The 12,752-nt window shown below is 45.3% G+C and overlaps 1 protein-coding gene across 4 annotated transcripts in view; it reads left to right on the top strand.

The window, feature by feature from the left end:
• Positions 1 to 323: 323 nt before the first annotated feature.
• Positions 324 to 12,752, top strand: part of UBN2 (ubinuclein 2) — a 68,950-nt gene continuing 56,521 nt past the window's right edge. For 3 of the 4 annotated variants that reach the window (XM_060196660.1, XM_060196661.1, XM_060196658.1), the window contains exon 1: positions 324 to 1,015. In XM_060196660.1, coding sequence (XP_060052643.1) covers positions 575 to 1,015 — 441 coding nt within the window. In that variant the 5' untranslated portion in view covers positions 324 to 574. The remainder of the gene's footprint in view (positions 1,016 to 12,752) is intronic. The other variant, XM_060196657.1, reaches the window with a different exon arrangement.

A 12,752-nucleotide genomic window follows, 5' to 3' on the forward strand; every position in this document is an offset into this window, starting at 1 on the left:
CTTTCCCCTCACTGCCCTGAGTGACCAGCTGACAACCCCACCGGGCCCCGGCGCCATGACAAGGTCCGTCCCCTGCACATCCCGCAGCTCGCCCTTGGCGAGTCCCAGGCGCGGCTCCGGCTTCCGGGTGCGAATGGGAAGCTTCGCGGGAAACTCCAGGCTCCTCCCTAGCAGGGCAGGGCGCAGGTGGCGTCCCCGTCTCCAGGGCAACGGGGCCCCGCCCTGCGTCACTTCCGCCGACCTGTCTGGAAGCCCGACTGTTGGAAAGAAAATTGAGCCCCGCCACGAAGGTGGATGCGAGCGTCTCCCGAGTGCGCATGCGCCCGCGCGGCGGCCTGCTTCTATTTATGTGGGGGATCCAACATGGCGGCTGCGGCGACCCTGGCGATGGTGCTGGATCCCAGCAGAACATAGTGGCGGGCAACGGGGCCGGGTCCGCACTCACGGTGGCGTCGGCGGAGACGGCTGAGGGCGGTGGAGGACTGAAAAGCGACGGAGAGAGAGAGGCAGGGCGGTCGGTCGGCGGAGGAGCGAGCGCCGGCGCGGGCGAAGGCAGAGGGCCGGAACAGTGGGGATGGCGGAGCCGCGGCGAGTAGCGTTTATTAGCCTGTCACCGGTGAGGCGGCGCGAGGCCGAGTTCCCGGGGCTGGAACGCGAGCCCGACTACCCCCGCGAGCCCCCGCGCCTGGACCCGCAGCCGTTCCGCGAGCCGGCCCGGGCGGAGCAGCCGGCCCCGCGGGAGGCGACCCCCTGGGCGGACGCGCAGCCCCCGGCGCGGGACAAGCCGCTCCCCCCGCCGCCCATGGCGCTGCAGCGCGAGCCCCCGCGGCCCGAGCCGCCGCCGCCGCCGCCCCCGCAGCTGCACTTGCCGCCGCCCCCGCCGCGGGAGTCCCGGGCCGAGCCGCCGCAGGGGCCGCCGAGGGCCACGGTGCGCCTGGAGCTGGTGCTCAAGGATCCGACGGACGAGAGCTGCGTGGAGTTCAGCTACCCGGAGCTGCTGCTGTGCGGAGAACGGGTACAGGCCACCCCCGGCTTGGCACCTTCCCACGCTCCACCTGGCGCGGCTCGGGGGCTGCCTCGGGGTGGGCTAAGGGGTGCCCCCTCCCCTTTTTCTCTGCGCCTTTCCAGTCCGCGGGGTTTCCTCCTTCCCTTTGCTTGCTGCTCCCCCACGCTGTATCTCGGGGCCCTGCGAGCTGCATTTGGTGGTGGTGCGGGGGGTGCTCCTTGGGGCGCCCCAGCTGACCTTTGGTTGGGGAGGGAGAGAAAAACCTGGGGGGACACGCCCCCCAGTCTGAGCTGGAGGGATCGTGCAGCTCCCCATACACACACACACACACACACACACACACACACACACACACACACACACACACACACACACACTATCACTATCATCTGTCTCCTGGATTATCCTAATGGTCAGCACTAAGTGCTAGCTGTGCTTAGCTTAGTTCTTGTGCTCGGGTGTTTTCCTTAATGGAAGGGGACTGGAGAAGTAGCCAGCTTCCAGCTCCCCCATTACACTGGGGGGAAGCTTCCGTGCTGTGGAGTCTTTCCCTTTCTGTCTCTGTGCGTCTGTCTCTAGCTAAGAAAGTAGGCCCGAATCCCCCCCTCTTCCAAAAAAAAAAAAAGTAAATTGAAAGATTTCAGTAAGGATTCTACTTTAGGAATGAAGCAGATGTGGGTCGGTTCATTAGCTGCTTGCTTATTATTTTCTCGGTCGTGTTGGTGGTCTTTATTTTAGCTTTGTCCTCTGTGAAATCCGTCCGCCTTGTGATTGAATGGGAAGTTGTTTCTCCTGTTTGATTTGGCGTCAACCATATCCTAGTCTTGTCCAAGTGTGTGTCACCGAATAGGTCCGGCTGGGAGTCTGTTGCACTGGGTCGTTGTCTGTGGAGCTCGATGAAAAAAAAAAAAAAGCTTTGGATTTTTTTTTTAAAAAGAACTGTGGCAAGTGTGTATTTAAGCTTTGGATGGAGTAGTGGAGAAGGGAGACAAGCTTTCTTGGTAACTAATTTTATTATTCTTGGTCGGTGACCTTCAGAAGTGAACTGAGAAGGGGAAATGATAGAGTAACAGTAAAAAGGTAACAGTTTCCGCAGGGAGTTAGAGATCGTGCTGTTTATAAAGTTTTGCTTTAGCGTGTAGGGTTAAGCAAAGAAAGGCACGAGTTTGTTTTCATCTTACGACACTATATAGTTGAGACGAATGGCCCAGCATAAAAATATACTAGTGACACTGGTTTATTTTGTGGCCAACTAATCTGTGTTTTGATCCGTATTTACAAAAACTTGTGTGGTCAATGGCATTGCAACCAGAACGAATCATTAAAGGTCGATGTCATTTTGGCCACTTCCACAGTTCTGCCCTTTTAGACCCTTTTTAGTGAGTTATTACTATATAGCTCAGTTCAGTTATATGTCACCTTACAGTGTATACATGCATCTAAGTGTGTACAAATACACTGGGAGGGTGGGATTTTGAAAATATGGAATTGGAACTTTTTTTTTTTTTAAATAGGACAGAGAAATTGAGAGGGGAGAGTGAGGGAGACACATGCAGCACTGTTTTACTCCTGCAGGTAGGACCTGGGGCTTGTGCATTGTAATGTGTGTGCTTTACAGGGTGCACCACTGCCCAGCACCCCAAATTGGAACTTTTTTTTTCAGATGAGTTATATTTAATTTTCTAAGTAGGGCTGCAGTTTTACACCTCCTCCCATCTCTGCTTAATTACATGCAAGATGCATTATACTTGGATAAAAATACATAGTGGGCAAAGTTTACTGTGTTCTTACTATGTGTTAGACACAGTCACTGGTAAGAGCATCTGACTGGGTTTAGTCCCATGGAGTTGGGCGAGAGCATTGTGTCTTCACTTTACAAACCGAGGCCAATGCAAAAAGCAGTTAATTTATATCACTTGACGCTTCCATACTAGTGTCAGTTCTTTAGTAAAACAAAATTTCTACTTTTAACTAGTATGAATGAAATTAAAAAGAATTCTGCCAAAATGAACTAGAGCTCAGAGTTATAGAAATACTCTGGGACTAGGGAAATAGCTAATTTGCTTTGCCATGGGTATGACCTAGGTTGCAACACAGGCCCGCCCCGCCCCCCCCCATTCAAGTAAGCTTTGGTGTGGTGGTCTCTTTTTCTGCCTTCTATCTAAATAAAAGATAATAGAACCCATAGACCTCGGTTATGATCACCCTCTTTATACTGTAGCACATGCCATGAGCAGTCACTGAATTTGTAACTTTTAATTATGTTAAATGTTGCTTTTTGGGGGGTTGGGCAATGGTGCACCAGGTTAAGCACACATAGTATGAAGTGCAAGGACCCTAGTTCGAGCCCTTCCCCACCTGCGGGGGGGGGGGTTTGCTTCACAGTGAAGCAGGTCTGCAGGTGTATGTCTATCTCCTCATACTCTTAACAGGAGTTTCTCTCTGTCCTATCCAATCAAAATAAGGGGGGGAGGGAGTTGGTCAGTAGTGCAGCAAGTTAAGCACACATGGTACAAACCGCAAGGACTGACATGAAGATTCCGGCTCGAGCCCCGGCTCCCCACCTGCAGGGAAGTCACTTCACAGGCGGTGAAGCAGGTCTATAGGTGTCTTTCTCTCCCCGTCTTTCCCTCCTCTCTCCATTTCTCTCTGTCCTATCCAACAATGACGACATCAATAACAACAATAATAACTACAACAATAAAACAGGGCCAACAAAAGGGAATAAATAAATAAATACTTAAATTTTAAAAAAAATAAATACTTAAAAAAAAGGGGGAATGGCCTCCAGGAGCAGTGGATTCGTGGAGCCCTAGTGATAACCCTGAGGCAAACAAACAAATGAAAAAATAACACTATTTTTGACATTGCTACCTTGCTAAATTTATAATATCAAAATTATTTTTTTCAAATAATGAGGGAAAGATGAAAAATTCTGTTTATTTTGTTTGCTTATGCTGTCAGTTTAGGGCTGGCTTTGTATGTGTATATTTTTCTTTTGCTAGAGCACTACTGAGCTCTGGCTTCTGGTGGTGCTGGGGATTAAACCTGGGGCCTTTGGTACCTCAGTTATGAAAGTCTTTTTGCAGCTCATTTTCATTTATTTATTTGATCTTTTTAGATAGAGGCAGTAGGCAAAGAGATCATGAGAGAGACCACAGCAATGAGGCCAGGCTTGAACCTGGGTCAAGTACATGGCAAAGCAGCACACTATGTGGGCAAACTGTTTGACCCCCCACCCCAGGTTTTTCTTTTTCCTGATAGAGAGGAGAGATACTGCAGACCCCTCACGTCTGGTGAAGCTTCCTCAACTCCAGGTGCTCCTGCTTGGTGGCTCGGGCCTCAGACCTGGGCCCTCCCTTGTTACATGTGTATTCTACCAGGTGAACCACATGCTGGCCCCAGTTGAGGCATTTGCTTGCCTAGTGTCCATTTTTTTATTACCTCCAGGGTTCTCTCTGGGGCTTGGTGCTGGCATTGTGAATCTACTGCTCCTGGTGTCCGTTTTTTTTCCGTTTTAGTAGATAGGACAGAGAGAAATTGAGAGAGGAGAGGGAAAGAGTCACCTGCAGACCTGCTTTACTGCTATGAAGCATCCCTCCCTGTAAGTGGGGGGCCAAGGGGCTCAAACCTAGATCCTTGTGCTTAGTCTAGTCCAGGTTCTCATGTGGGCTCATCCACACACTATTTGTCATAGTGCAGTGCAGAAAAGTCCATTGTTTGTATTTGCTATGTTGCAACAAAGATTTATCGTATTTTTTTTCTGTCCTTATTCCCTATGACCCTGCTTATTACATAAGAAAGTGTAGAAACCACCTTTCCACATAAAGTTGTCATAGTTCCATGAAAAGAAATTCTAGGAAGAGAGACTTTCAGCTCTGTGTGACCATTAGAGTTGGTCTGAAAATCAGAAACTCCCATTTTGGTTTTTCTTGTCATCAAGGGGAAACCAGGTATTAGGAATGTTGTAATCTTTTCAAGATAGCTTTAATTAATGTAACAGGGTCAGAGTAGTAAGAGGAATAAAAGGAACCCTGTAAAAAACAAAGGTTCCAAAACTTTGGTAGTAGCCATCTGTCGCTGATACAAGATTGCTACTAAGACTGGAGGTCATGGGTACGGATCCTTAATTCACGGGGATAAATATATGATCACACACCATCCCTGTCTGTGTGCACTTAAATCATTCTCCTAAGTGAACGGTAAAACCCTGATTAACGGCAGGCAGTCAGAATTTCCCCCTATACTGTGTTAATGAGGGGAAGCCTTTTCTGTAATGTTAATGAGAGAAAGCACAGTTAAATGAGCACATGTTGGCAAGTATGGAAAACTAAAGCATCTTCCAGGTTGTTTAAATACTGGCTAGGTGAACACTTAGCCTTATTACTAAGCAGCATGGAATCCCAGGCCCTGACTAAGACGCTATAGTCACTTCTGTCCTGCAAGGTTAATTTGCTCACCATTTGTGGCTAAAGGGAAATCACGCGATTTAGAAACCAGTTTTGGCAGTAATTAATTGATTCACCAGGAATTTTTTTATTTAAATATTTTATTGGTGGTCAAGCGGTAGCGCAGCAGGTTAAGTGCACTTGGTGAAAAGCGCAAGGACTGGCATAAGGAAGGTTACTGGTTCGAGCCCCTGGCTCCCCACCTGCAGGGGAATCTCTTCACAGACAGTGAAGCAGGTCTGCAAGTGTCTTTCTTTCCTCCCCCCCCCCCCCGTGTCCCCCCCTCCTCTCTCCATATCTCTCTGTCCTATCCAACAACAACGAATTCAGTGACTACAACAATAAAACAAGGGCAAAAAAGGTTCCAGAAAATAAATAAATATAAAAAAATTAAAAAAATATTTTATTGGGGGTCGGGCGGTGGTGCAGTGGGTTAAGTGCATGTGGCTCAAAGCACAGGGACTGGCATAAGGATTCCGGTTTGAGCCCCCGGCTCCCCACCTGTAGGGGAATCGCTTCACAGGCGGTGAAGCAGGTCTGCAGGTGTCTATCTTTCTCTCCCCCTCTCTGTCTTCCTCTCCTTTCTCCATTTCTCTCTGTCCTATCCAACAACGAACAACATCAACAATGGCAATAATAATAACCACAACGAGGCTACAACAACAAAGACAACAAAAGGGGAAAAATGGCCTACAGGAGCAGTAGATTCATGGTGCAGGCACTGAGCCCAGCAATAACCCTGGAGAAAAAAAAAATTATTTATTAATGAGAGGGATAGGAGGAGAGAAAGAACCAGACATCACTGTGGCACGTGGGTGGCCGAGGATTGAACTCTGGACCTCATGCTTGAGAGTCCAACACTTTATCCACTGTGCCACTTCTGGACCACCAGGATTTTTTTTTTTTTTAAATCTCTAAGTATAAACTGGAGGACCATCCAGTTGTAATCAGATTGACTGAGTGCTTATTGTAAGGAAAAAATTATAGTAATTATACTGTTAGAGAATTCCTGAGCACCTCAGTACTTGTCTTAGAGCATGTGTCAGATAAGACAGAAGGACATCTTAAAAATGGAAATAAAAAAATAAAATGGTGATAATGAGTTCGATTCTGTGGAGAAAATTGTGCCAGTTTTTGCCTGTAGGTAATTGGTGATTTTGGTGTTGACTAGTTTTAGACTTCTTTTTTTTTAACCTGGAAAACAGAAAACTTACTTAGCTGGGGAATGTTATGCATGTACAAACTATTGTATTTACTGTTGAATGTAAAACATTAATTCCCCAATAAAGAAATAAATTTAAAAAAAAATAAGAAAACTTACTGAGCTTTGTTTTAGAGATAAGGCTATATATTTAACTGAAAGGAAAGTGAGATGGTTGGTCCAGAAGGTGGTGATGTGGTGGATAAAGCACTGGACTCTCAAGCACAGGGTCCAGAGTTTGATCCCCAGCAATACATGTGCCAGAGTGGTGCTCTGGTTCTCTTTCTCTGTCTCCCATGAATAAACAGATCTCTGGTCTGTGAGATAGCTCACGTGGATAGTGCACTGCTTCACCCTGTGTGTGACCCAAGTTCAAGCCCCACCCCCACCATGTTGAAGGAAACTTTAGTGCTGTGGTCTCTTTCTCTGTCTCTGTCTCATCCACCCCCCCAAAAAAAAAATTAGAAGAGTGCGTTTACTTAAGCTTACTGTCAAGAGTTAATGAGATCTGTTTGTGAGTGGACTTGACAGTGACCTTGAGGAGTAAATTCCTAATGAACAGCAAGGAGCTGTGCTCGCTCACAACCCTTGTCTTCAGTCTCAAGTCATAACTCCTTTGGGGATAAAGGCTTTAACTGAGGGATTATTATAGACTATTTTAAACTGATCCTACAGTTCATTTCCTTTGACATTTTACATACACCATAGGATAAGGTCTCAGAAATAGAGGCTGGGTGGTGGCACACCTGGTTAAGAGCTTGTATAACCATGCATAAGGACCAGGTTCAAGTCCCTATGCCTACCTGCAGGGGGAAAGATTCATGACTAAAGCAGGCCTGCTGGTGTCTTTTTGTTCTCTCCCTCTCTATCTCCTCTTCCCTCTCAATTTCTCTCTGTTCTATCAGATAAAGTTAAGAATTTTTTTTAAAAAAATGTTTATTTATTTCCTTTTTGTTGCCCTTGTTTCATTGCTGTTGTAGTTATTATTGTTGTTGTTGTCATCATTGGATAGGATAGAAAAATGGAGAGAGGAGGGCAAAACGGGGAGAGAAAGATAGACACCTGCAGACCTGCTTCATCGCTTGTGAAGTGACCCCCCTGCAGGTGGGGAGCCGGGGGCTCGAACTGGGATCCTCACTCTGGTTCCTGCACTTTGCATGATGTGTGCTTAACCCACTGCACTACCACCCGACTCCCAAGAAAATTTTTTAAAAATCTAGGAAATAGCTCTCAACAGTGGTGTTGATGAGTTATCTCTTGAACGGCCTTAGGTAAAGTCACTGTTTTGTATTTATTCTTCCCATATTTTTACTGTCATAGTTTTTACACAGATTATATCTCCACTTAAATACCTAGCATAAAGGGTCTCTTGTTGTGTTTGCTTTTGGAGGAGTTAGGCACCTTACATGTGAGTGATTTCATTGTTCTGCATCCCTTTTTCATTCAGAAAGTGAGAGGAAAGACATCATAGCCACCCCCAACCCCCATAGCACCTCTTAGGGATCTTAGTGGGAGTTGTTAGGGTTCAAGCCTGAGGTGCAGAGGACAAGGCACACTACCCAGTGAATGATTTCACTTTCAAATTGTGTGTGATTGTAATTTCTTCTGTGTAGTTGCCCCTTGCCTTCCATTGTCAGCTACATCTGTAGTCAGTATTTTAGTTGGTGTGCTTTTCATTTTTAATTACTTGAGTATACTACTTTAAATATTTATATACTTCTGGGTGAGGCAGGAGAGAGAACTAGAGCATGACTCTGGCAGGTGCAATGCCAGGGATTGATCTCTGTACCTCACGTGCACTGCTTCATCCACTGCATTACCTCCCTGACACTTGAAGATTCTGCTTTAATAAGAACACTTAGTTACCTTTTTTTTTTTTTTATGTGTGTGTATGTGTGATTTAATAATAATTAACAAGACTGTAAGATAACAGTGGTACAATTCCATACAGTTCCCACCACCAGAGTTCCATGTCCCTCTGTTGGAAGCTTCCCTTTTTCCTTCCTTATCCCTCTGGGAGTGTGGACCAAAATTCTTTATAGGTTGCAGAAGGTAGAGCTACCCTGTTTTTTTAGTATCTCTGTTTTGTGGCCCAATGGCTAGAGAGGTCTCAGCTGACAAGTGTGAGGTCCTGGGTTTGATCTCTGGCATTGTGTATGCCTAAGTCATACCTGGTGTTTGTTCTCACTCTCTGTTTCATTAATCTTAAAATTATACCTACTTGTCTAAGATATATTAGCAAGAAATAGAACCAGAGCATATTGGTGCCAGGGAAGGAATTCAGGGCTTTATCCATACAAGTCCTCTGCACGCCCCTGCCCTCTCCCCCCCTTTATTAATTAACTTTCTAGAAAGTAAGTTGTCCATAGTTGGATAAAAATAGCACTTCTATTCATACGTAGTACTTGTAAACAAGTCAAGGATGGGATGTGATTTATTATTTTGCTTCTCTAAGTAAATGTGGGCTTCTAGCTCTGTGCTTTTCTACCTTTTGTTGTCATTGGGGCTTCAGTGCTCCAGGGTGACTTTTTCAGATAAAAAGACAGATACAGACAGACAACACAGAGCCAAAGCTTCCTTCTGTATAATGGGGGCTTGCCCGGAACAAAGCAGGTGCGCTATCCGAGTGAGCTGTCTTGCCAGCTCTGAGTGCTTTTCTTAACTTAAGCATGAATTATAAACGTTCTCTCTCTCCTGCAGGAAGAGTGCCACAGCAATCTATTTGCAGAGTCATCGCCTCCTTAGCTTTGTTTAAAAGCAGTATGTTTGCTTGAACGGCTGGCCATTGCCAGGATGCAAGTGATAGAGAGGGAGAAGGCCAGAGCAGCTACAGATGCTCTGGTGATAACTCAGGGCGGATGATTAAATGTTGACTCCACTTAATAATCTAGAGGTCTTTTCAGAAGCAATTGCCGACCACAGCAGTCAATCTTTTTGAGACACTTTCACAAGCTAGAGTTCTTTTTTTTTTTATTTTAATTTTTTATTTATTTATAAAATGGAAACATTGACAAAGCCATAGGATAAGAGGGGTACAGCTTCACACAATTCCCACCACCAGAACTCTGTATCCCGTCCCCTCCCCTGATACCTTTTCTTTTTTTTTTTTTTTAGATTTTATTTATTAATGAGAAAGATAGGAGGAGAGAGAGAAGGAACCAGACATCACTCTGCTACATGTGCTGCCAGGGATTGAACTCAGGACCTCATGCTTGAGAGTACAGTGCTTTATCCACTGTGCCGCCTCCTGGACCACTCCTGATAGCTTTTCTATTCTTTAACCCTCTGGGATTATGGACCCAAGATCATTGTGGGATGCAGAAGGTTGAAGGTCTGGCTTCTTTTCTGTTGAGCATGGGCATTAACAGGTCAATCCATACTCCCAGCCTGTCTCTCTCTTTCCCTAGTGGGGAAGGGCTCTGGGGAAGCAGAGCTCCAGGACATATTGATGGGGTCGTCTGTCCAGGGAAATCTGGTCAGCATCATGCTAGCATCTGGAACCTGGTGGTTGATGAGAGTTAACATACAAAGCCAAACAAATTGTTGACTAATCATGGACCTAAGGGATGGAATAGTGCAGATGAAGAGTTGGGGGGGGGTCCTCCATTTTGTAGATAGCTAGTAGGCATATTTTAGTTAAATTCCAAAGGGCCTGTGGCTATGCTAGTTTTTTTTTTTTTTTTTCTTTTTGCCCCTGAGCCTGAAATCTGATATGCCAGTAGATCCAAGTTATTGTCTGGGGAGATGATGTCATGGCTGGGAAAAGCACCAGAAAGCTGGATCAGGGAAGAGAGTAGCTCCCTAATATGGGAAAGGGGTATAAATATCGTTGACTGTAAACCCCATCGAGTTGATTTGGTCTGGGGCCCATATTCAGCTTAGGAGCCTGTGTGACCTCTGCATCCCTGTAGATCTGAGCTCACATTCTGCTGTCATGACTAGGAACATTCTTCCCCAATATCAACCCATCTTCCTCAGGTGTAGCCTAGAGTATTGTTGTTGATCCAAGTTGAGGACAAGGTCCTGTGGGAACCCACAAAGGGGTCTATTTTGTGTTCCTTATAGAAATGACCGGTAACAATGGAGAGAGGGATATATTTGAGGTATAGGCCCATCGTGTCTGTTTGGGAATCTCAGGACTCCCCAGTTAGAGCCCCAGCTGATGGAATGGCCTGATAGTGACTAAAGAGTCATCGTTAAAGTATGCCAGTCTCTTGTCCTTATTCAGCTTTTGCAGTCCTTGCTTTGCTAAGGTTAGCTTTGGAGTGAATGAGAGAATTGTAATAGGAAGTAGGTGAGGAGGGTACCTAATTCTAAGTGGACACTATTTAATTATGAACTTGATACTGACTCACTACAGACTATTGTGTATTTTTGCTCTCAGGTATATTTTTTGCCCTAATTTATGGGTACATGTGAACATAGGCTCTATCTTATGGGAACTGGTCTGTATCTAGGTTTTGGGACTTTGTTAGGAAGTGAACCTCCTGGAATGGAATTAGAGAATACCATGAAAGGAAAGGTCTCACCTGAGTAATGAGGGTGAAGGGTTGGCATTCCATGCCTGACGTTTCTGGACACAGTCTGAAGTGAAGCATGCTGAGGTGGTACTTGTTGAATTGATTAGGTTGGGATCGGCGGATGCATTATCATTTGGTATGACTTGAGAGAAGCATGCAGGAAAGTGAGCCCCAGAGGTTCCAGGACTGGGGGAGATACAGGCTATATAGTGGAAGCGGGAGGTTCCTGCTGTCTTAGGGTTTAAGAAGACAATAGCTAGTTATTGCGATAATCACATTGTTTGGCAATTGGGTTAACTTTGAAAAATCCCTTTGTTAGGATTTGCTGTATCATACACACCATCACCATATTTTATGTCTTTGACATTATTTGTATATCGCTATACCACAGGTTGCATCTGTTCTCCCTGGACTAAGCTTTTAAAAGAGTCAATGTATCAAAGATTCAACCTATGTATTGAAAAGTCTCAGTCTGTGCTTTAAAAAATTTGAGACATTCAATCAGTTTTTCCCCTCTCATTACTTAAATAGTGGTTTATATGACTACAAATTAGTAGGAGTGTACATAAACACCATTCCCACCACCAAAAGACTGTCTCATCCCATCCCCCCTCTCCCCATCCCATCCCCCACCCCATGAAGCTGACCACCCTCACCCTCAACCCAGGGTTTTTACTTTGGTGCCCTACTACAAATTTAGTCAGATCCTGCTTTGAGTTTCCCTTTCTGTTATTCTTTCTCAACTTCTGTTTGTGAGTGGGATCATCCCATACTCATCTTTATCTTTCTGACTTAGCTCACTTAACATAATTCCTTCTAGCTCCATCCAAGATTGGTCAGAGAAGGTGGGTTCATTGTTCGTAATAGTTGTGTAGTATTCCATTGTGTGTATATACCACAGCTTTCTCAGCCACTCATCTCTTGTTGTTGGGCACCTGGGTTGCTTCCAGGTTTTAGCTATTACGAATTGTGCTGCTATGAACATAGGTGTACACATATCTTTTTGGTTGGGTGTTATGGAGTTCTTGGGGTATATCCCTAGGAGAGGAATTACTGGGTCATATGGAAGGTCCATGTCTAGCCTTGTGAGAGTTCTCCAGACTGCTCTCCACAGAGGCTGGACCAATTTACATTCACACCAGCAATGCAGAAGGGTTCCTCTGTCCCTACAACCTCTCCAGCATTTGTTGCTGCTGTCCTTTTTGATGTATGCCATTCTCACAGGAGTGAGGTGGTATCTCAGTGTTGTCTTTATTTGCATTTCTATGACAATCAGTGACCTGGAGCAATTTTTCATATATTTGTTAGCCTTTTGGATCTCCACTGTAGTGAATATTTTGTTCATATACTCTGCCCATTTTTGGATGGGGTCATTTGCTTTGTTGTTGCTATGTTTGCTGAGCTCTTTGTATATTTTGGTTATTAGTCTCTTGTCTGATGTATGGCATATGAAGATCTTCTCCCATTCTGTGTTAGTTTCTTTGGCTGTTCAGAAGCTTTTCAATTTGATGTAGTTCCATTGGTTTGTTTCTGCTTTAGTCTTCCTTGCAGTTGGGTTTGTTTCATCAGAAATGTCC

The sequence above is a fragment of the Erinaceus europaeus genome, chromosome 8 (assembly GCF_950295315.1).
Source record: "Erinaceus europaeus chromosome 8, mEriEur2.1, whole genome shotgun sequence".
Classification (NCBI taxonomy): Eukaryota; Metazoa; Chordata; class Mammalia; order Eulipotyphla; family Erinaceidae; genus Erinaceus; species Erinaceus europaeus.